The 25,293-nt window shown below is 50.2% G+C and overlaps 1 protein-coding gene across 8 annotated transcripts in view; it reads left to right on the forward strand.

The window, feature by feature from the left end:
* LOC137433072 (protein FAM13A) overlaps positions 1-25,293 on the forward strand; it is a 355,270-nt gene that overhangs the window by 298,077 nt on the left and 31,900 nt on the right. For all 8 annotated transcript variants that reach the window (XM_068125518.2, XM_078783916.1, XM_078783917.1 and 5 more), the window contains exons 11-12: positions 509-696; positions 5,847-5,948. In XM_068125518.2, coding sequence (XP_067981619.2) covers positions 509-696; positions 5,847-5,948 — 290 coding nt within the window. The remainder of the gene's footprint in view (positions 1-508; positions 697-5,846; positions 5,949-25,293) is intronic.

Raw genomic sequence — 25,293 nt, forward strand, 5'->3', positions numbered from 1 at the left:
CACATTTCTCGTAATCATGGCTACCTTGTTTATGTACTTTATGGAGTAACATCCCGACATCCTTTTGCGTTTTCGAAAATGTTTTTGATTGCTTCTGCAATCTCACGTGATCAATCCTTTGTTTACCGAGACTAACACCGTGTGTGGCATGCAAATCGATAGAGAAGTGCGTTCTACTCTCGTTACAAGAATATATTACCTGCAAGCTCCCTCGGCCAATAAAGCGATTCAGGTGCTCATGACCCTGGTTGAATATGAACCTCTCAGCATGAAGTGAATCATTGTTCCGCTCACACACTGTCAGACTCCTCTTTTGTTTAAAATGAATAGGTCGGGGCATTTTCCTCCTCTCTTGAAGGCTCGTAATACAATGAAACTCATGGACTTCATGAACTCCTTATCTGTTCACGAGTGTAGCTCATTTTCACCAAGGTACCATGTATTGATGGAAGTGTCCGATCATGTGTACTGACTGATCTTGAGCGTACTGTTTGTATTACATCTCCAGGAAGAGGAAGAGAGCGAGGAGGAGGGGAGGGAAAGTGGTGCAGACAGCCCTTCATTCCATGACATGAGTGTAATATTGATCAATGAAACCGATCCCTGTCAGCAGGAGAAGCCGGCAGAGTTTGTATCTCCCACTGATGATGCTGAACACACAAGATTCTCTTTTGCCAATATTCATGGCACATCACTGTAAGCAAGTTTATTCCACAACTTAATGTTGCCCTTCTTCTCCTGCTTCTTCTTCTTCTTCCTCTTCTCATTAATTTTATTGAAGCAGACTGATGCTGCATTTATTATCCACAAGTCATGGCGTTCCATGGCACTTATTTGAACGTGTGCATAATTGAGCATATACACAGTGTGTGTGTGTGTGTGTGTGTGTGTGTGTGTGTGTGTGTGTGTGTGTGTGTGTGTGTGTGTGTGTGTGTGTGTGTACGTGTGTACCACGTGGGATGCAGGTGGGGGGCTTTACCACGATGGTATTACGCAGTCTCAATCCTATGATATATACATATATGTATTTTTGCGCTTTTGGGAACTGCTAAAAAGTAATGGCAACCACCATACAGGTCTCTTAGAATACTTATTTCATAGCAGACCATTGTCTTAGCCCCTTCCCCTTATTTTGGGTTAGTATGTCATGCATTGGGGAATGGAAAGACAGGTCCTCCTCTCATAAGGGATAATTTACCAGGCAGATGCACAAAGATTGTATCCACAAATTGATTTTGAGTCTTGAAGGACAGAAGACAGACCAAAGACCAGAGCGACACTCTACCAATCAGGGCCTGAGGAACTTCGGGGGAGCTTGTGGGGCAGAGTGATGGGCTCCACCAATCGGGAGCCCGGACATCCTCGAACAGCAGCCCCACCCTTTTGTCAGGGCTGGACAAAAAGGCCTTGCACACGCATTGTTCGCCCTTTCTTCCTGGGTTCACCGAGCACGTGCCTGCATTATTTTCGCTCCTGGCTTTGGACTCGGTCGGCAGTACACGTGTGCTCCTTTCTTGGTCGGACCTCTCACAGGCCCCTACATGTGTCGTTCACTTTTTTTGGCCTTGGACTTGGTGGCTGTGCACGTGGGCTCTAGGCCGGACCCTCTCACAGGCCTCTGCACGTGATTGCTCTCTTGGCCGTGTTTTCTGTTGTTCTCTGTCTGTCGACTCTCCCTGTTCTCTGTTGGCCGCCGGACTCCCTCACGTGTGCATGGCTTGGACTCTTTCTGCACGTGCCTGTTTACCTGCTGGTGTTCGTGCTGGGATTCCCTGCCCTTGTTCGTGCTGGGATCGACTCTACCCGCTCGTGTTCGGGACTGCCGTTTGCCGGACAGGTGCTCGTTGGTGAGGTCGAGACAAAAGGTGTCGTGAGGAGAGGCATCTGGAACATCGTGGCCTTTGTACTAACAGGTTTCCAACATTCGTTTTCCCCTCCCCTCCCCCGTGAATGTGTGCTGGGCCCATGTAGTGTTTATTTGTTGTAATCGTAATAAGGCATAGGATCAGCTAAGCACTTCTCGTCCTTTTTTCTTTCCTATCAATAAGTTTCACTGTAAATATTTGTAAATAAATCGAATCGTTAAACGTTACCTTTTCTCTCTGTCCGTGAATGTCTCTTCCTCCATTGATCCGCCATTGCTCGCAACCAGAATAACGATCGGCCATAACAAAATGAATATTAGCCCGGCGGGTACCAACGGTTTCTCGGCCGTCTAACTTTGGTACGCCGCCGGAAGGTACATAGGTACGTTCCCCGATTGGGACCGTCACGTGGTACAGCTAAGCTATCACGCGACGGACCAATTGGCTTTCGTAGTTGCTGTTTCGCAACCTGCCGAAGTACGAAGTTATTCGTGCGCGGCAGCCTCAGGCTCGGTAAGTTCGGGAGGAAATGGAGGCTAACCCCCTCGTAGTAAACCCGAACCCGGGGCCGTAACAGTATGTTCCAAGTAAGATACAGGTAAAGTAATACGATGGCCATTGATGATAAAGTTGCAATTCATGTCGATCGTTCGGACACGTGTTGCATGCACCTCGATGGCTTCTGAGGCTGAATTTGCATTCTTTGAGTGTACCACTGGCCCACGAAGTACAAAGTACAATGTAAAGCAATCAGCGACATTTTGGCATGACGTCAATGTCGAGACGAAACATTAGTGAGCGAAATACTTTACCATGTCTAAATGGACTTATTGTGTTAACTACCTTACCCCCATGTTTAAGACTAATCAATACATGTGATTGTAAAATAGTCGCAAGACAAAGACTAGGTCATTCTATTGGAAACTAGTGTAAAATATATCAAATTAATGTATGATGTTATGCATGGTATAGTTAGTAAGTGTTGGTAAGGCAGAGTTTGTCAGGAGACTCGCGGTGAAATTTCAGGGTGAACAAGCCATGACAGACACGAAAGGCCCAACTTGGGTGTGCTTAGCACTATTTGTCACCGACCATGAAACCCCCGCATGAAGTTGGCCTGTCGTTGTGAGTGCGGCCATTCCACAGTTTCTTGTATTTGTGTATACAGAGTGAATGGTCGTGGAAGAGCTAGAACCCAGAATGCATCAGGACACAATAGAACAAAAGGAGCACAGAAAGAGAGGGTGAGATGGGAGAATGCAGGTGGGGAGCAAGAAGTAAACAAGGATGCAGGTGGGGGGCAATAAGTAAACAAGGATGCAGGTGGGGGGCAAGAAGTAAACAAGGATGCAGGTGGGGGGCAAGAAGTAAACAAGGATGCAGGTGGGGGGCAAGAAGTAAACAAGGATGCAGGTGGGGGGCAAGAAGTAAACAAGGATGCAGGTGGGGGGCAAGAAGTAAACAAGGATGCAGGTGGGGGGCAAGAAGTAAACAAGGATGCAGGTGGGGGGCAATAAGTAAAAAAGGATGCAGGTGGGGGCAATAAGTAAACAAGGATGCAGGTGGGGGGCAATAAGTAAACAAGGATGCAGGTGGGGGGGGCAAGAAGTAAACAAGGATGCAGGTGGGGGGGGGGGCAAGACGTAAACAAGGATGCAGGTGGGGGGCAAGAACTAAACAAGAATGCAGGTGGGGGGGGGCAAGAAGTAAACAAGGATGCAGGTGGGGGGCAAGAAGTAAACAAGGATGCAGGTGGGGGGCAAGAAGTAAACAAGGATGCAGGTGGGGGGCAAGAAGTAAACAAGGATGCAGGTGGGGGGCAATATGTAAACAAGGATGCAGGTGGGGGGAAAGAAGTAAACAAGGATGCATGTGGGGGCAAGAAGTAAACAAGGATGCAGGTGGGGGGCAAGAAGTAAACAAGGATGCAGGTGGGGGGCAAGAAGTAAACAAGGATGCAGGTGGGGGGGCAAGAAGTAAACAAGGATGCAGGTGGGGGTCAAGAAGTAAACAAGGATGCAGGTGGGGGGCAAGAAGTAAACAAGGATGCAGGTGGGGGTCAAGAAGTAAACAAAGATGCAGGTGGGGGTCAATAAGTAAACAAGGATGCAGGTGGGGGGCAAGAAATAAACAAGGATGCAGGTGGGGGGCAAGAAGTAAACAAGGATGCAGGTGGGGGGCAAGAAGTAAACAAGGATGCAGGTGGGGGGCAAGAAGTAAACAAGGATGCAGGTGGGGGGCAAGAAATAAACAAGGATGCAGGTGGGGGGCAAGAAGTAAACAAGGATGCAGGTGGGGGTCAAGAAGTAAACAAAGATGCAGGTGGGGGTCAATAAGTAAACAAGGATGCAGGTGGGGGGCAATAAGTAAACAAGGATGCAGGTGGGGGGCAAGAAGTAAACAAGGATGCAGGTGGGGGGCAAGAAGTAAACAAGGATGCAGGTGGGGGGCAATAAGTAAACAAGGATTCAGGTGGGGGGCAAGAAGTAAACAAGGATGCAGGTGGGGGGCAAGAAGTAAACAAGGATGCAGGTGGGGGGCAAGAAGTAAACAAGGATGCAGGTGGGGGGCAATAAGTAAAAAAGGATGCAGGTGGGGGCAATAAGTAAACAAGGATGCAGGTGGGGGGCAATAAGTAAACAAGGATGCAGGTGGGGGGGGGAAGAAGTAAACAAGGATGCAGGTGGGGGGGGCAAGACGTAAACAAGGATGCAGGTGGGGGGCAAGAACTAAACAAGAATGCAGGTGGGGGGGGCAAGAAGTAAACAAGGATGCAGGTGGGGGGCAAGAAGTAAACAAGGATGCAGGTGGGGGGCAAGAAGTAAACAAGGATGCAGGTGGGGGGCAAGAAGTAAACAAGGATGCAGGTGGGGGGCAATATGTAAACAAGGATGCAGGTGGGGGGAAAGAAGTAAACAAGGATGCATGTGGGGGCAAGAAGTAAACAAGGATGCAGGTGGGGGGCAAGAAGTAAACAAGGATGCAGGTGGGGGGCAAGAAGTAAACAAGGATGCAGGTGGGGGGGCAAGAAGTAAACAAGGATGCAGGTGGGGGTCAAGAAGTAAACAAGGATGCAGGTGGGGGGCAAGAAGTAAACAAGGATGCAGGTGGGGGTCAAGAAGTAAACAAAGATGCAGGTGGGGGTCAATAAGTAAACAAGGATGCAGGTGGGGGGCAAGAAATAAACAAGGATGCAGGTGGGGGGCAAGAAGTAAACAAGGATGCAGGTGGGGGGCAAGAAGTAAACAAGGATGCAGGTGGGGGGCAAGAAGTAAACAAGGATGCAGGTGGGGGGCAAGAAATAAACAAGGATGCAGGTGGGGGGCAAGAAGTAAACAAGGATGCAGTTGGGGGGCAAGAAGTAAACAAGGATGCAGGTGGGGGGCAAGAAGTAAACAAGGATGCAGGTGGGTGGCAAGAAGTAAACAAGGATGCAGAAGTAAACTCTGAGGGAGGAAAAACTGGCAATTTTTAAGTGGGGGAGGTGGTTTAACGGGGTAGTCATTACCCTCCTCAAGCATACGTTTGATGCTCACCTCTATTCCTTCATCCCATCTTTCACGTGTCTGTGGAATCCCTTCGTCTGTTTTCCCATGATTTTCATTTGAGATCTTCAAAAGTCTTGTCCATCACCATCTCGTGATTTCTCCCATAACCACTTCTGTACTTTTATACTCTCACCGGCGCTTTTGTCCCTTTTACTGCTCGTCACTCACCTTCACTTATTATTTTCTGTGTATACAAAGTAGACCGTCTAGAGAATGGCACAGGTGTGGACTTCAAAAGGCTGACAAAAATGCACAAATACCCGCATGGAGTGATGCTTCCAAATGATGGTTACACTCCACCCCTCTGCCATTCTGTTTACCTGGTACATTGTGTCATTCAGGTCTTCATGAGTCCTGCATTATAACGAACACCTGTAATAATCAATGTTTAGGGACATTTTAATTTATTGTTAATCATTTCCCACCCAACTAGAGATGAGCTGCTGGAGCAGTTGAAGGAGGCACGTGCCAACAAGAAAAGGCTTAAAAATCATCTTCGCGAATATGACGACCATTTTCACAAGGAAAATGGGAGGTGAGCTTCCTTTTTTACCTTAGTCACAATTACTGTCGATTTTATTTGAAATCAAGGTGAAGCGCGGTGCTGCACGCGCTAAGGCTTACGAAAAGAGCAAGCGGACAACGTGGTTCATAACAAAAGAGTCTTTATTAAAAGAACTCAAACTGCAGCACTGGTCTCTCCGGGCTGCGCGCCCCGTGTATATCCTGAGGCCACGCCTCTCTCTCGGGCGTGGCCCACCCCCACTTGGTGTGCGGGGTAATGTCACCACGCCAGTGCTTTCGTGTCCGCCACACGCCCCCCCCCCCCCCCCAGAATCCCCGCGCACCTGAAGGGTCAGTTTGCGGGGCAAACGGATGACCCGGCCGAAGCACCCTCTGGCAACTGGCGGCGTCTGGGTTGCAGGGATGCCATCTGGGATGCCTCCGGCTGCCCCTGGGATGGGTGCAGGACCGGGAGGCGGCGTGGCGGCGGGGCTGGGCAGTGCCGGGGGACCGCCCGCAGGGGGGCGGCCCCGACGCGGGGGCCGGGCCACTGGCGGTGGGTGGTCCACGTCGAGGTGGGCCGGCTTGAGGCGGTCCACAGAAACGCGGTCAGGAGTACCGCCGATGTCCAGGGTGAACTGCTTCACCCCGGTCTCCAGGACGCGGAAAGGCCCATCGTATGGGGGCCGCAGTGGTGTCCGGTGGGCATCGTGGCGGACGAAGATGTACTCCGCCGTGCGAAGCTCCGGGGTGACGTGCGTCGGTGGGTGCCCGTGGTGTGCCGTTGGCACCGGGGCGAACCTCTGGGCGGTCTCCTGCAGAGCGGAGCGCTGCTGTGCCACGGACCATGGTGCCGTGGAGTCGGGGAGGAACTCGCCCGGCACCCACAGCGGTTGCCCGAAGACCAACTCCGCCGCGGATGCGCGCAGGTCATCCTTGGGTGCCGTCCGGAGGCCCAGCAGGACCCAGGGGAGCCTGTCGACCCAGCCGCCGTCGCGGAGGGTGGCCCGGAGCGCGGCCTTCAATGAGCGGTGGAATCGCTCGCACAGGCCGTTAGCCTGGGGGTGGTAGGCCGTGGTTCGGTGCAGCTGGACCCCGAGCCCCCGCGCGACCGCCCCCCAGAGCTCCGAGGTGAACTGGGGGCCGCAGTCGGACGAGATGTCTGAGGGGGCACCGAACCGGGCGACCCAGGTGGCGATGAACGCCTGCGCGATGTCCGCCGCCGTCGTCGACGCCAAGGGCACGGCATCTGGCCACCGGGTGGTGCGGTCCACCATGGTGAGGACGTGGGTGAAACCCCGCGAGGGGGGCAGAGGTCCCACCAGGTCCACGTGGACATGGTCAAACCGGCGTTCCGGCACCGTAAACGGGGCCAATGGGGCCTGGGTGTGCCGGTGCACCTTGGCGCGCTGGCACGCGAGGCACGTCCTGGCCCAGCCGCGGACGGCCTTCCGGAGGCCATGCCAGACGAATTTGTCGGCCATCAACCTCTGGGAGGCCCACGTGCTCGGGTGGGACAGGCCGTGGATGGCGTCAAACACCTGGCGCTGCCAGCCCGCGGGCACGATGGGGCTAGGCCGCCCGAGGGAGACGTCGCACAAGAGGGCCGCGGCCGCGCCGTCGAACGGCACCTCGGTGACGCGGAGGCCTGTGACCGCGGTCCGCAAGGCCTGGACGTCGGGGTCAGCGGCCTGGTCCGCTGCCATCCGGGCATAGTCAATGCCGAGGTGGATTGCGTGGGCGACGGACCGGGAAAGGCAATCCGCCACCGGGTTGTCCTTCCCCGCGACGTGCCGGATGTCCGTCGTGTAGTCGGACACGGCCAAGAGGTGACGCTGCTGCCGGGCTGACCACGGCTCGGTGACCTTGCCCATCGCGAAGACCAGCGGCTTGTGGTCGACGAAGGCCGTGACGCACGGCCCTCGAGCAGATGGCGGAAGTGCCTGACCGCCAAGTGAACCCCGAGCAACTCGCGGTCGAAGGTACTGTAGCGGCGTTCGGGTGGCCGAAGCTGCTGGCTAAAGAATGCCAGCGGTTGCCAGGCACCACGCACCCATTGCTCGTGCACCGCGCCCACCACGTAGTCCGAGGCGTCGGTGGTGAGGGCGATCGGTGCATCGGGCGCCGGGTGCGAGAGCATGGTGGCGTTAGCCAAGGCGAGCTTCGCGCCCGTGAACGCCGCGTCCATCTGCTCGGTCCAGGTAACGTCACCTTTGCCCGGCTTACCTCGGAGAGCTTCGTGTAGGGGGCGCAGGAGCTGGGCGATACGGGGCAGGAACCGATGGTAAAAGTTCACCATGCCCAGGAACTCCTGGAGCCCCCTGATCATGCGGGGGCGCGGAAACCCCTTCACCGCCTCCACCTTGGCCGGCAGGGGGACGGCTCCGTGCCTGGTGAAGCGGTGCCCCAAAAAATCGATTTCGGCGACGCCGAACCGGCACTTTGCGGGGTTCACATTCAGGCCATACTGGCCCAGGCGTTCGAAGAGCGTGCGGAGGTGGTGTAGGTGTTCTTCGCAGGACGCGCTGGCGATGAGGATATCGTCCAGGTAGACGTATACAAAATCCAAGTCGTGCAGGACGCTGTCCATCAGCCGCTGGAACGCCTGAGCCGCATTCTTCAAACCGAAGGGCATCCGCAGGAATTTGAAAAGTCCGAATGGCGTGATGACCGCCGTCTTCGGGATGTCCTCCGGCCTGACGGGGACCTGATGGTAGCCGCGTATGAGGTCCACCTTCGAGAAGAAGGACATGCCCGCCAAACGGGCGGAAAAGTCCTGAATGTGGGGGACGGGGTAGCGGTCGGGGGTGGTGGCGTCATTGAGACGGCGATAGTCCCCGCACGGTCGCCATCCCCCGCCGGGCTTCGGCACGATGTGCAGCGGCGATGCCCAAGCACTCTCTGAGCGCCGAACGATGCCGAGTCGCTCCAGGGTAGCGAAACTCCGCTTTTGCTACCGCTAGCTTCGTCGGCTCGAGGCGGCGTGCCCGGGCGTATACCGGTGGCCCGACGGTGGGGATGTGATGTGCCACCCCGTGCTTGACGGCCCCCGCCGAGAAGGTGGGCCGCGTGAGGGCCGGGAAGCTGGCGAGGAGGCGGGTGAATTCGTCCGCTGCCGGAAGCATACAGATCAACGTGGCCGGAACCGAACCGTTCGGCAAGCCACTCGGCAAGCCGCTCGGTGAGCCGCTCAGTGAGCTGCTCGACGAGCTGGGCAGCGCACAAGCGAGCGAGCTGAACGTTTCGGCCTGGACAAGACGTCTGTGCTTTACGTCGACCAGGAGCCCATTTGCGCACAGGAAGTCCGCGCCAAGCAATGCCATGGGCACGTCGGCGGTGACGAACGACCATCGGAAAACCTGCCCTCCGAACCGCAGAGAGAGGCAGCGTTTTCCGTACGTACGAATGGGCGTCCCGTTCGCGGCAAGCAGCGCGGGGCCCCCGCCCGCGGTTTGCTTGTCCGACGTATCGGCAGGAACGACACTCACCTGCGCTCCCGTGTCGCACAGGTAACGGCGCCTGGATAAGGTGTCCGTTATGAACAGTAGGCTGTTCGAACGGCCGGCGCTCATTGCCACTATCGAGCGCCAGCCCGGGCCTTTCCCGACCTGTCGAAGGAGCACGGCGGGCGACACTGTCGAGCCTCGTGGCCGAACCTGGCGTGGAACTGGCACCAGGTGGTGGAGCTGGAGGAGCGCGGCTGGCTCTGCCAGGCTGGTGGAGCCAGCGGTTTTCTCCGCGGTGGCGGGCGGGGCGTGGCGGCCGCGACGAGGCGCGCATCGGGGTAGGCCGGAGGTTCCGCAGCCATGAGGCGTGCGTCAGGGTAGTGGTCCACCACCTCCGCAGCCGCCGCAGCCTCGGGAGCCGCGACGGCCGCCCCGAAACCCGCCCGCGTGTCCAAAGCCGCGAAGTACCTGTCTGCCTCGGCGGCCAGAGCTCGGGGTTCCGTTATCACTGCACATCGGATTTTTATGTGAAAAAATAAAAAAAATTTTTTCACATAAAACGGCTTTTTTGCGCGCAAAAAAATTATTTTGCTATTTTCGGAGAAAAAAAGAATTTCGCCCTTTTTCGGGAAAAATAAAAAAGAATGCCCTTTTTGGTCGAAAATGTCTGGCAACACTAAAAAAAATTAGGGAATTTTTGGAAATTTTTAACTGCGATCGAAATTTTTAACTGCGATCGATCTCAAAAACAAAACGTTGCGTCCACTTGCGTGCGTTGCGTCCCCAGCGTGTACAACAGTGAGGCGGTGTACTACAGTGAGAGAGTGTACACAAAGTGTGAACAAGTCTCCTATCAAGATGAGTGCTGCTCTTCGTGACAAGTGGCTGAAGGAATTCAACGCTGGCAGCGATGGGGCCACCTTCAAGTACGTGTCGAGTGACACGGCTTTCTGTCGAGCTTGTGAAAAGACTTTCCGGGCGAAGCAGAAGTCTGAGTTGGCCCAACATGTCCGAGGAGACTGCCACAAGAGCAACTTGGCCTTGAAGAAGAAGAGGACGGTCACGCAAGCCACCATGGAGGACTTTGGTGGCGGAAAGAGGCACAAGTGCGACGTCGTGGCTCAGGAGCTGTGCCAGGCCATGCTGGCCGCTGGCATCCCATGGTCGAAATTGGAAAACCCTGCCCTCCGGTCGTTCCTGGAGAAGCACATCACTCTCCAGATCCCCGATGAAAGCTGGATTCGAAAGCACTACCTCGACAAGTGCTACGACGAGGCCTTGGCGGGGATCCGTGCCGACCTCGGACAGCAGCCCATCTGGCTGTCCGTCGACGAGACGACCGATTCGGCAGGTCGATATGTGGCCAACATCATAGCGGGACGCTTGTCCAAGGAGGGGTACTTTCGTCCCCACCTCGTCCAGTGCATGTTTCTGGAGAAGACCAACTCCGGGGAGATCGTGCGCACAGTCAATGACACGCTGCGCTATCTTTGGCCTGATTTCAAGCCGGAGTGCCTCAAGGTCCTCGTCAGCGACGCCGCGGCCTATATGATCAAGGCCGGCCATGCCCTGAAGGAACTCTTCCCGGACTTGCTGCATGTGACTTGCGTTGCCCACGCGCTCCACCGTGTCTGCGAGACAGTCCGAGAAATGTTCAAGGACGTCAACGACCTGATTGCCACGACGAAGAAGGTGTTCGTTAAAGCCCCGTCGCGTGTTGTCCTTTGGAAGGAGCAGCAGCCCAATCTTTCTCTCCCCCCGGAGCCCATTCTGACTCGGTGGGGGACGTGGATCGACGCCGCGGTGTTTTACGCCAAGCACTTCGAGGCCGTCAAGTACATTGTGGACCAGCTGAACGATGACGACGCGATGGCAATCCGGAGTGCCAAGGACCTGTTCGGAAAGGCGGACATCAAGCTCAGTTTGGTCTTCTTAAATGCCCACGTGTCGTTCATCCCGAAGATCCTTAAGCAGCTGGAGGAGGCCGGCATGGAGCTGGCCAAGGCCTTCCAGCTCCTTGATCAGGCCAAGGAGGAGCTCGAAAAGATCCGAGGCTGCCGTAAGGAGATCCTGCTCACCAAGTTCAAGGCGGTGCTGCAGCGCAATCCTGACATTGGTGTGCTGAGGACAGTGGCTTTGATCCTGGATGGAGATCAGCACGGATCTGAGGTTGGTGTGCCGGCTGGAGTCAAGCTTGCCGACATCCCCATCTTGAGGTACTGCCCCATCGTCAGCGTCGACGTGGAAAGGTCCTTCTCCGTCTACAGAAACGTCCTCACCGACCGCCGACACCGCCTCACCAAGGAGAACATGACCAAGATAATGATTTCAAACACCTACTTTAACCGTTCCTAAAAGGGTCTTGTCAATTTCTTCTAGTCCTCTACTTATCAAACAATGCGGTTGCAATAAAGGTACCTGAACGTCATTTTTTACCTGTTTACTAGCCCAGAGTGCTTAATGTTGTGCAGGAAAAAGCTTACCATTTTTTGTTCTTTTTTGTCTGATTTCTGAAAAACTTGGTAAAAATAAAGAATGAATAAAACGGGAGAAAAAAATATTTCGGGATTTTTTCACATAAAAAAAAAAATTCCCGCTTTTCAAAACATAAAAGGCCTATTTTCTTAACATAAAAATCCGTAGTCTATTTATCACGGTACCGGCCAACGCGAGGCGTACCTGTGCTGGTAGTTGGCGACGGAAAAGCGCCCGGAATAGAAAACCCGGGGCTTCGTCGCCCAACAGCGACAGCATATGGTCCATTCGGACCGACGGGCGCATGTCGCCGAGCTCGGGGAGATCACGTCGGGGTCACCAAATGAAGCGCGGTGCTGCACGCGCTAAGGCTTACGATAAGAGGAGGCGGACAACGCGGTTCATAGCAAAAGAGTCTTTATTAAAAGAACTCAAACTGCAGCACTGGTCTCTCCGGGCTGCGCGCCCCGTGTATATCCTGAGGCCACGCCTCTCTCTCGGGCGTGGCCCACCCCCACTTGGTGTGCGGGGTGATGTCACCACGCCAGTGCTTTCGTGTCCGCCACAAAGGTTTAATTGAGCTTTAATGAAATAGATTGCACTTCCTCAATCCTTGTTATCTCTCCGATGATTGCCAGCAGATTAAAAATATCAATATGCTAGATTCTCTGAGACCAAGATCCTGCCCTAGGCCTATGCCAAAAGCAGGCCTCTGTCCACCAAGCAAGTGTCTCATCTTCGACTATCTCTCCTCAGCCCCACCCCCATCCCCAGACTGCTATCATTTTGTCATTAGAGAGCAAAGATGTATGCGATCTTGCGATATACATTATATATATATATATGTATATATATATATATATATATATATATATATATATATATATATATATATATATATACTACTGTGTTCAAAAAGTATCCGGCCTTTATTTTTTGTGCGTAAAAAAAAGAAGCTAGGGAGGCGTTGATTGGTGCACGTATGTAGGCGATCCTAATGCGCACGCGTGAATTTTTTCCCACCTGCAGAAGCTGTCATTCTACGGCAGACCGCCGATGAGTGAGGACATGTAAGTGAGCGCCGTCGGATTTTCGTTTTTGACAAAATGACGGAAAAACTTGAACAACGCTACTGCATCAAATTTGTGTAAAGCTTGGCGATTCCCAAGTGGAAACGATCCGCAAGATTCAACACCGTTCATTCCATTATGAAGGAGGATTTGGGCTTCAGGAGAATCTCAGCGAAGTTCGCACCAAAGCTGCTAACGATTGAGCAGAAGCAACGCCGTTTGGAGATCGCACAGGACATGCTGGAGACTGTGAACAGCGATCCCAGCTTCCTCAACACAGTGATCACTGGCGATGAGTCCTGGGTTTATGGGTACGACCCAGAAACCAAGTTGCAGTCATCACAATGGAAGCATCCAACATCCCCGAGGCCAAAACAAGCAAGGCAGGTCCGCATCAATGTCAAAGTCATGCTGACCGTCTTCTTCGACTCCAGAGAAGACATCATGCGGAATGCGATGGACCAGCTGCGCGCCATTCCAAAAGAGGCGTTCCAGCGCTGCTTCCGACAGTGGCAGAACCGTTGGGAGAAGTGTGTGGCAGCCCAAGGGGACTACTTTGAACGAGATTATTATAAAAAAATTTTTATCTGGATGCGAGTATCTTTTATGAACAAAGGTCAGATACTTTTTGAACACACAACGTATATATACATATTACATACAGTCACATGAAAAAGTAAGTACACCCCATGTAAAGTTTTGACTTTTTCAACATATTTCAACATACAGCTATTTGATCTTCATTTCAACAATATTGATAGATAAATATATATAATATAATACAACATAATATAATAAAACATAATACAACATAAACATAATATAATATACACAAAGAATTAAGTTAAGCACCCCTACACAACGAATTAAGGTAAGCACCCCCTAATATATATTCTTTGTGTATACGTATACATTGGCATATATTCTAAGGTATGTGAGATCAAATAATGATTGGTATGACATTAGCAATTATCCATTGATGAAATTGAGTGATCAAAGTGAAAAAAAGTGATTGGTTGAGTCAGTGATCCGATCACGTGGGTCCTACACACGTTATTGACGCAAAGATCGCTAGAGGTCTTCTCAGAACAATGACTGTACGTTAGAAAACATAAACGTCATCCACACTGTCCATGATGGACCTATAGCTCCATACTTAAATTGAGGTGAAAATATGCCTAAAATTCCCAAAAAATTTCACCTTAAATTATTCAGAATAAAATATTGAAAACGGCATGATTGTTATGTTTTTATGTGACCATAATATCACTTCTCCAGAAAATATAGCAATATCATGGGTATATTACACTGTTTTGACGACAACAAACTTGTAATGTGCGAGGTTGTAAAAAAACGGGGGGGGTGCTTAACTTAATTCTTTGTGTATATATAATACAACAAATATCATGAAACATTTACATTTTGGAGTCCATTGTAAATTTAAATAAAGATAAATGCAAATTTCGCATGTGGAAAAAGTAAGTACACCCTTGGCTCTAATAGGTGGTATTGCCCCCTTTGGCAGAAACAACCTCAAGTAGGCGTTTCTTATAACTGTCTACCAGTCTCTGACATCGACTGGGAGAAATTTTTCCCACTCCTCCATGCAGATTTCTTTCAGCTGTGATATGTTTGAGGGGGTTCTTGCATGCACAGCTCGTTTCAAATCCCCCCACAACATCTCGATGGGATTTAGATCCGGGCTTTGACTTCACCATTCCAGAACACTCCATTTCTTTCTTTTCAGCCATTCCTTGGTGGATTTACTGGTATGTTTCGGGTCATTGTCATGTTCCAAGGTGCACCTTCGGTTGAGCTTCAACTTTCCGACAGATGGCCTCACATTATCCTCAAGCACCCTCTGGTACAATGAATAATTCATAGTGGATTCTATGATGGTGAGCTGCCCAGGACCTGATGCAGCAAAGCTGCCCCGAACCATAATATTTCCACCACCATGCTTTACAATTGGTATCAGGTTCTTGTGGTCAAATGCTGTCTTTGGTTTTCGCCAAACATGTCTTATGGTACTGTGGCCAAATAGCTCTACCTTTGACTCATCTGTTCAGAGCACTTTGTTCCATAAGTGCTGGTCTTTACCTCGGTGTTCATTGGCAAACTTTAGTCTTGCCCTGATGTTCTTTCTGGACAGCAAAGGTTTCCTCCTGGCACACCTCCAATGTCGATCAAATTTGTGCAACCTCTTTCTAATGGTAGACTCGTGCACTTTGACATCAACAGTGGCAAGAGCTACCTGTAGGTCCCGTGATGACATTCTGGGGTTCTTAGAGACTTCTTTCAGCATCTTGCGGTCTGCTCTCGGGCTGAAGTTGCTGGGGCGGCCTGGCCTGAACAAGTTGGCAGTTGTTTGGAATCTTCTCCACTTGTAGATGATATTCCGGACAGTCGAATGATTGATTTCAAATTGTTTGGAGATCTTTTTAACTCCCTTCCCAGACTCGTAGGCATCTATAACCTTCTTTCTGAAGGCCTCAGAGAGCTCTTTTGATCTAGGCATATTGACACCGCACATTTCAACAACAAAGAGTAAACCAAACTAAATGTTTGAGGTTTAAATAAGACAGGTTCCTCCAAGATCCTCTCCAACAATGTTCTAATCATTTGCACCTGAGCTGGTGCACCTGATTCTAATTTTAGGTATTTGAAGGAGTGATAAATGTAGGGGTGTACTTACTTTTTCCACATGTGAAATTTGCATTTATGTTTATTTAAATGTATTTAACTACAAAATGTAAATGTTTCATGATATTTGTTATATTTTATCACCTTTATCTATCAATATTGTTGAAATGAAGATCAAATATCTGTATGTTGAAATATGTTGAAAAAGTCAAAACTTTACATGGGGTGTACTTACTTTTTCACGTGACTGTATATCTATATATATATATACATACAGACTTGGCATTTAATATGGAATATTTTTTTTTTCTTGACTTGGGTTTACTTTCTTAACTCAGTATATCAATCTGGTGAGTTTCTTTTACACTTTGGTGATTTATTTGTTGAAAGAACGATGTCACTGATTGTCTGTCGCAGCAAGAATTCAACAACAGGATTATATCACAGGTGGCGTGGCAAAATGTATGGACAGGTGCATTTGATGATTGTTTCACAGTCGGGTATACAAGGGTTGCTGCGTTCTGTATTAGTGGAAAACAACTGCTGCATGTCTCCAAAAGTTATTGCCGCTTCCTCTGGAGATGGTCCGTCAACTCGAAAATGCTGTTTGTCATGGAGTGGTGGCTTTACGAAATTGCGGCATGAAACAGCGTGCTATTGCTCGGCAGTATAGCATCACTCAAGGTCAGGTGTCAAAGATCCTGAAACGAAATGCTCAGAGGGGTGTCCCTACTCCAATACAGAGGCCAGGAGGTCCCCGCAGAACCACAAGGAGGGATGATCGCCAGCTGCACCGGTTAGTCTGCAATGGCCGTACCAAGTCAGCTAATCGGCTTAGGGCTGAGTGGCAGCAACTGACAAATGTGCCTGTATCCAGAAGGCTAGTCAACCAACGACTGGTTCAAGCAGGCTATCGTGCCAGGCATCCCCTGAGAAAGCCACGCCTGACCAGACAACACTGCCAGCACCGATTGCAGTGGGCCAGAAAGCACCGTCAATGGCAGCCAGGACACTGGAATCACGTGATCTTCAGTGACGAGTCTAGGTTTTTTTTTGTATTTTTTTTGTATACAAGATCGAGGCTCGTGAAAGAGCTAACATTAATCACACAAAAAGACAAACCGACACACAAAACACAAAAAACAAGGGGAGCGGCAGACAAGATGGGGAGAGAGGGGGAAGGACACAAAAGAGAGGGGGAAGAGGGGGAAGGACACAAACACAACATTTGAGAGCAGGGACATCGGGAGGACTTGGGGGGAGGTGGGAGAGGATTAAAACATATGAACACTGCAAGGACTCTGGGGTGAATTACCGGGGGTAGAAAAGATGAAGGTTTTCGATGGGGGACGATAAGAGATGGTGGTGAACAGCTGTTTTAAAGACCTGGAGGGAGGAGTGGGATTGAAGGGAGTGGGGGAGTTTGTTCCAGAGGCGGGAGAAAAGGGGAATGAAAGAGTGAAGGTGAGCAGAGAGCCTAGACTTTGGCAGTTTAACCATAAGAGGGTTGCAGGCAGATCTTGTGCGACCTGAAGGAATATTGGGGGGACAGAGCACAGAGAGAGCTGGGGGAGCAAGGCCGGAGAGGAGTCGGTAGAAGACAGAAAGACCACCAACCTGCCTGCGGTGAGTGAGTGAAAGGCCCTCGGCGTTGACTACATCGCAGGAGATTCCAATGATTCTGAAAGCTTTGGCCTCAACAGCGTGAAGCCGAGCAAGGTGTGCGGCAGGAGCACCAGCCCAGAGGGGGGAACAGTATTCCATTGAGCTGCGGATGAAAGCCTTGTATGTGGTGAGGAGCTCAGGTGTGCCAAGGAAGGACTTCGCACGACGGAGGATGCCCAGTCGGCGACTGGCTTTGGAGGCCAGCTTGGAAATGTGGTTTTCCCAAGAAAGATCATGGCAGATAGTGAGACCCAAAAGCTTGAGCGACAGAACTTCTTGGAGAGGATTGTTGAGAAAGTAGATGGGAGGGTTGTCCAGTCGGTCCTTTCGGAGAGACATTGTAAGAGTGTGAGATTTGTCAGGATTGAAAGACATGTTCCACTTGTTTGACCAGTCTGTGATTTTGTCCAGGTCTGCAGAGAGTGAGGAGGCTGCAGACTGCCGATCTGAAGGATGAGGAATGGAGCGACAGAGAGTAGAGTCGTCAGCAAAGAGATAGAGAGGATTTTCAAGAGAGTCAGAGAGATCATTGATGAAGACCAGAAAAAGCACAGGGCCCAGAACACTACGTTGGGGAACTCCAGCCTGAACAGGAAGAGGAGATGAGAGAAACCCATTCAGGGCCACACGTTGACTACGACCAGAGAGGAAGTCCGCCAGCCATGCGTGGAGATTTCCATGGATACCAAAGGAGGAGAGTTTGGAGAGCAGAGCAGGGTGCCAGACCGTATCGAAGGCACGTGAAATGTCAAGGGAGACAGCTCTAATTTCCTGTTTGGCGTTGAGGACCTCCATCCATTGTTGAGAAAGCAGAAGCAGCATGTCCAGAGTAGAGTGACCAGGTCTGAAACCAAATTGATGATCAGAGATCAAGCCATTGGAGAAGAGGAAAGATTTAATATCTGAAGCAATGATGGATTCCATGACTTTGCTGATAATTGGGAGAAGGCTGATTGGTCTGTAGTTGCTGGGATCTGTTTTTGCACCTTTTTTGTGCAAAGCGGTGATGTTGGCTGATTTCCAAGCAGATGGCAGATGACCTTGAGCAAAAGAGAGGGTGAAGAGAACAGAAAGAGGGAGTGAAAGAGCAGAAGAACATGATTTTAGGACCCGTGGGCTGATGCCGTCAGGACCAGTTGCAGAATCAGAGTCGAGGGTTGACAGAAACTTTTCCACCTTGTCAGGAGGAAAGGACACAGAGTCCAGGAGCAGCTGGGTACGACTGGGTACGGTGGGTACAGAGAGGGATGGGTTTGGGACACAAGATTTAGAGGCAAACACAGAGTTGAGGCATTCAGCTTTTTCACGTGCGGAGTCAGCCGTTAAGCCATTTGAGGTGAGAGAGGGGATGGAGGGGGAACAAACACCAGAAACAGATTTGACCAGACGCCACCAGGATTTGGAAGAGGGAGACAGATAAGAGAGTTCGGTCTTGAGAATGGTGAGATATTGTTTCCTGGCTCTCCTGAGGGTGGACACACACTTGTTTCGGGCTTTGTGAAAGGAAATGAGATTTCCTTCCGTTGGATTTGCTTTCCAGGAGATGAAAGCAAGTTGTTTCAGGGCAACAGCCTCACCACAAGATTCCGTGTACCATGGACGGGAGGAAGGGTATGACAACTGAAGACGAGATGGTATAAATCTGTGCATGAGAGAGAGCAATTTACTTTGAAAGAATTCCCAGGATGAGTTGATGTCAGAGGCGGTAGAGATGGGAGACCAGTCCAGATGATTGATGGCTGCTTGAAGACCGTGCCAGTTGGCCTGAGTGAAATGCCAGACTCGTCGACGCTGAGGAGGCTCTCTGAGAATGGTCAGAGAGATGTCCACTTTGACAAGCACATGATCAGATGAGCCGATTGGAGCAGAAGAAGAGCAGCAGACATTTTCAGGGAAGTTTGTCATAACCAAATCCAGAAGAGAAGATGCTCCGTTGACTGAGATCCGGGTCGGGAAATTGACAGATTGTGCCAGTCCCAGTGAGTCGCAGAAGTCCTTTGCTGAAGAGCCATGGCTGGTGAGAGAGGTACCCACACCCAGCCAACTGGCATGGTGACAATTGAAATCACCACATATGAGGAAGAGAGAGTTGGGATGGGTAGATAGAAGTTGGTCCATATTATCAGACAGTGAGATGTAGATGGAGTCATCGCTGATTGGTGGACGGTACAACACACATATGAACAAAAGGTGGGAGCGAAGGGGAAGCCGTAGCCAAAGGTATTCCTGGGGGTGAGGTGGAGAGAGGGCAGTGGAGGGCGAGTGAGGAAGAGAGTTTTTTATAAAGATAGCAACCCCACCTCCAGGACGAGGCTCAGGTCTATCATACCGGAGGAGGGAGTAACCTGGGAGAGATACCAAGGCATCAGAGACATCATGAAGGAGGAAAGTTTCTGTTAAGCAGATCACATCTGGTTTGTCAGAAGCAACCTGTATGGAGAGGTCAGTCAAGTTTGAGCAAAGGCCCCGGATGTTTGAGGTCCATACCGTTAATGAAGAGGAAGGGGGAGCATCGGGTCCAGAACAGGGGGGGGGGGCGTAGGGTAAGATGTGGAAGAGGAGGAAGAGGTAGGGAGAGCTGTTGAAGGTGTGTCAGAGATTTCAGAATAGCTTGGAGAAAGGGAAGAATGGGGTGGTCAAAAGGTTTGATGGAGATTGGGTGAGGCACAGTGAGGTGTTATTTGAGGAGGGGGAAGAGCAAGGCAGAAGGTTTGGGGAGATGAAGGTGAAAGTTGGAAGGAGGAAGAAGCAGGGAGGATGCTTTGAGGAGGAGGGGTGAGAGGGGAGTCTAGGAGGGGAGGAGCGAGGGAGAGTCTCGGAGGGGAGGGGTGTGGGAGGAGTTTAGGAGGGAGGGGAGGGAAGGGGCAAGGGGGGAGATTTGAAAGGGATGGGTGATGGGGAGGATTTAGAGGGGAGGGGTGAGATTGGATTTTGAAAAGTGTACGATTCATGGGAAACGAACATTTTTTGCAAAATGAGTTTGAGACCTTCGAGTCAAAAATACGTTTGAGGACACTGGAGGAGGGATGGAGTTCTGGATAGTTTAGGGAATGTAGAAAGGAGGAACTGTAAGAGATGGTATTATATATATTTTTTGGAATGAATAGATTTGGTGAGCAAGACGAAAGCATCCTTTTGTAGGAAAAGAAGAAAAGGGTGTTATAATATATGAGAGAAAATAGTTGTTCAGGGGAGAGATTATACATTTCTTACCGCGTGATCGCGAACGAAGAACGAACGAACAAAAAGAACAACAAATAAACGAATAAGACCTGGGAAGGAAATTTTTTTTGGGGTTTTTTTTTTTGTTTTTTGTGAGTACAGATATTAAACAAGGAGGTACGGGGTGAACGACTGGTACGAAACAGAGAACGAAAATAATTTCAGCGCATTCGACGAATCGCTGAGAGAAAAACAAACCACAAGGTCGGAGACGGTACGGTAGTCTAAGCCTACGAGTACTAGGCCGCAGAATACTCGATACCATTAACCGACGATTGTGTATACATGTACGAAAAATTAGCACCGAAAATTTTCCAAAAGATACGCTATAGGTACATACACCGAAAGATAGATACAGTCTCGACAAAAACACAATTGAGAAATATAACTTAGCTTCGAAAGCGTGAGCGCATGGAGCAGCTTCGAAAAAAAAAAGGTCGCCACGCACATTTCTTTTTTTTTTCTTTTTTTTCACACACATTTCTGGTCTATCGTCAAGATGGCCATGTCCGAGTGTGCAGACAAGTGCATGAAGCCTACAACGAAGATTGTATAGTGCCAACAGTCCAAGCTGGAGGTGGTGGGGTGACCGTTTGGGCTGCTTTTCATGCAGGGGGCAAAACTGACCTGGTTGTTCTGAATGGAAACCTGAACCAGTTCAAGTACAGGGCCATTCTGGAAGAAACATTGCTTCCATTTGCTCGTGCAGCCTTTCGAGGAAACTTTGTCTTCCAAGATGACAATGCACGGCCTCATCGTGCTCGCATGATCCAACACTTTCTTGCTGACCGTGGTGTAGAGCATATGGAGTGGCCTGCCATGTCCCCGGATATGAATCCGATAGAGAACTTGTGGTCGGAATTAATGCATCAAATCGACCACTTGGACCAGCAGCCGACCTCTGTGCGTGAATTGCAGCAGACTATTTTCACTGCATGGCAAGCGATTCCTGTCTAAACCTTGGCAAATCTCGTGAACAGCATGCCTCAACGTGTACGTGCTCTCCAGAATGCTCGTGGGGGTTACACGAAGTACTGAACTGTAATTTTACTGTCCGTAATCCCAGTCGTAATTTAACGTTTGTTTTTGTTAAAAAAAAATTGGCGAATGTGCAAAATAAAGAGATACTTCTGGAAAACGTACAGAAGTTTAACACAGTACTGTCCATGAATTGAGTTCGATATCAGTTTACATCACTTTCAAGGATCAATTTATTTGTTTTGAAATGTCAAATGTGGTTTTTTTTTATTTTACACGTCACATTAACAAAATCTAGAATAATTTCCACATAATTCCAATGAACTTTTTTTTTTGTTTGTTTTTTTTGTTGTTTTGTTTACTGAATCGAGGCTCGTGAAAGAGCTAACATTTATTTCACAAACAAATCAACCAGACAAACAAAATATACAAAAAGAGGGAGCGGAAGACAAGATGGGGAGAGAAGGGGAATGTTCTAAGACATCTTGAAAAGTAAGTTCACCCCCACAAAAAAATATTCCATATTAAATGCCAAGTCTGTATATATATATATATATATATATATATATATATATATATATATATATATATATATATATACAGTGGTACCTCGGCTTACGAGTGCCCCAACGTACGAGTTTTTCGGGATACGAGCCGTCGCTCGGGCGGTTTGTTGCTTTGGGATACGAGCCGAGATCCGATGTACGAGCTCAAAAAATTTATTTTTTTGAATTTTCCGGTTGTGGCTTCCGGTTCCGGTCACGTGGTTATCTTGCCGTGAAAGCATCTCTGCTTGGATATAAAACACGCAATCGTCGAAATACATTAGCGAGGAATCTCCTTGCTCCAGCCGGTGACGTCATCGGCGGGGATCCCCCGCCTCCAGAGTGGCTGGTCACGTGACCGCCAAAGCGTGTCGCGCGTGCGGGTATAATGAGCTACACCTGTGGATCACGTGACCACGGAAGCACGCCTCGCTTGAGAGGCATGGCTTTCGGTTTGCGTTTTGCTTTATAAGGCGCGATAAATGGGCTTTTGAGTGTAAGCGGGTCAAGGCGTTGACGGTTCATGACGGTTCATGGCGTTGACGGTCAAAAACCCATTACATCAATTTTACCAGGCACTGTACAGTAAGTACAGTGGACACCAAATGCACGGTGGAAGGCTAGAAGTAGAAGATCGTCCAAGACAAGTGAGAATAAGCCATACTTTGGAGATGACGTCATTCGCTGGTCCGATAACCAAAGATGTGGTATAAAAAACCAGGTGAGCTAACAATGCAGCAATGAAGGAATTCGGCCAAGGCACCGGCACACAACGACCTACCTACATCGAAAGACTCAATGCCAATGGTGACAGAAGCCAAGACGGCCGGCTTAAACACCGCCGAAAGACCACGGTGTACCAACTTACGATGCAGAACATCTTGCACTTAATATGATGACAACAGGTGCCATCCTCTGACGTACCATTACAGGTACAGGTACAGTACACGTGAGCACAGAGCAAAAGTTCACTGAAACCGAGATTAAGAAAAAAGAAAAAACACCTCGTGGTCCGTGCTCGATATCCGAGTTTCAATCTTTTCAAACACATGATGCTCTCGGTCACGGTATCTCCTGCGAGCTGCTTCTCCTTCAACCACACAAACAACAACTTCTCCATATCTTCATGGATAGAGGTCCAGTTTATTTCTTTACATTCTCTTGTATTATGTACAGTATATACGAGGTCGTGCTTGTTTATACATTATTTGTTATTTATAAAGTACATTTTTGTTATTTAAAAGCACCTAACAAAAAAAATTGGTGTTTTTTTTTTGAGGCTGGAACGGATTAATAGCATTTCAATGCATTTGAATGGGAAAATTTGCTTTGACTTACGAGCGATTTGGCTTACGAGCTCCGTCACGGAACGGATTAAACTCGTAAGCCGAGGTACCACTGTATATATATATATATATATATATAGGGTGACATAGTCACTTTTTCGGTCTTCGAGGCCGGCCGATAGGCACAGTGTGACCAGAAGGGACGAGGTTCTCCTGACCGCGTGGCCCTCGACTCGGTGGGGTTTGTCCGCACAACGTTGGCGCATCAGGATGAACTTTAGCCGGGGAGCGTTTGGGCGCGTGGCGCATTTGGGCGCCCCGGTCTGATACTGCCGCCCACGCGCAGAACAACTTGTGAGTGCACGTGGGTCCCGGCGGTCCCACTGGCCTAGCGCTACCATGTTTAGACAGCGAGATCCGTCCCCGGGCACCGGCACCTACTCCCGGAAGTCGAGAGAATAGCGGCGCCAGGCACGGTAGGACACCCGCGGAGCCCCGGCGGACCGGGGACGCGCGAGCCTACGCGTTAGCGTGCTACGGCGGAATCAACGGCTTCGGCCACGGCCGGGCCGATACTCGGCCCGGTCGCCCGGAAATGAACTGGTTCGACGCCCGCGCTAGAGAGGTCGCGGGCGACTGAGATGTATTAACAAATTAGTTAATTAATTTGAGACGTCCGATTTCTAGTGTTTGGAAATTTGGAAGAGCTTGACCCTAGCCTTTCCCTTGCGAGGGCAAGGAGGAACTTAACACTTGACACTTAAGCTTAGTTTGAAGTACACCCTGCCAGCGCCCACGGCGGGATGGCAGGGCAACCAGAAGGGACGAGGTTCTCCTGACCATGTGGCCCTCGATCTGGGAAGCGAGAGGCGTTCCATTAGTGGACGCGCCCCTCACGCCCGACTTTTGGGCGGCCCCGGCAGGCCGTTTGTTTTGACGTTCCGTGACAGGCCCCGCACCCCCACCTCAGGGCCGACCGGGCGACCGGAATGAATCCCGGTGTCCCGATCCGAACCTTCAGAGCGGGCCGGCTGGGGAGTGCCAAGCACCCCGTACCTGCACTTTCCGTCCCTGCGGTCCCAAACACCGGAACCACCCGAATACCACTTTATTCGACAAAATGAGGTGCGGCCTACAGCCTTAGAAAACTAACCCTATATAAGTCAATACCTTCAACGACACAGGCGCGCATTCGTGCCGCTTGACGTGGTGACGTCATCGCGCTTTCACCTTAAAAGATTTATTTGATATAAATTGATATTTTGATATAAGCCTTAGAAAACCAACCCTATAGAAGTCAAATGGTCCAATAAAGGGTGATGGGAGGGTGATGGCAGGGTGATGGGAGGGTGATGGCAGGGTGATGGGGGAGGGTGATGGGGCCTGTATATATATTGTTGCGGATATGAGGATGTGTGTTAGTGAGGTAGTGAGGGCACCAAGGTGAATGTTTCCTTTGCTCACTATATTTAGTCTTGAAGGACATTTGTTAAATGGTGGATTTCCATGTTTTCACCCCTCAGCCCAGCCATCTTGAAATTGGTTTCCACCATGCCTGGGCTGAGGGGTTATGCCCGCTTTGCGGTGCTATTTATTAACATTGGAATCAGTTAGCTATTCAGGTAAATGCATATCAGTTGCAAGTGATGGATTAGATGATGTTATTGTCAAGGTCTTAAGGCCAACACAGTGATGACTCCCTCTGCACCTCGCTGTTTGATAACATGGACCAACTTCTATCAACTCATCACAACTCTCTCTTCCTCATATGTGGTGATTTCAACTGTCATCATGCCAGCTGGCTGGGTGTGGGTCCCTCTCACACCAGCCATGGCACCTCAGCAAAGGACTTCAGTGACCAACTGGGACTGACACATTCTGTCAATTTCCCGACCCGGATCTCAGTCAACGGAGCATTTTCTCTTCTGGACATGGTTATGACAAACTTCCCTGCAAATGTCTGCTGCTCTTCTTCTGCTCCAATCGGTTCTTCTGATTATTTGCTTGTAAAAGTGGACATCTCTCTGGCCATTCCCAGAGAGCCTC

The sequence above is a fragment of the Myxine glutinosa genome, chromosome 8, assembly GCF_964187855.1.
Source record: "Myxine glutinosa chromosome 8, kmMyxGlut1.1, whole genome shotgun sequence".
Classification (NCBI taxonomy): Eukaryota; Metazoa; Chordata; class Myxini; order Myxiniformes; family Myxinidae; genus Myxine; species Myxine glutinosa.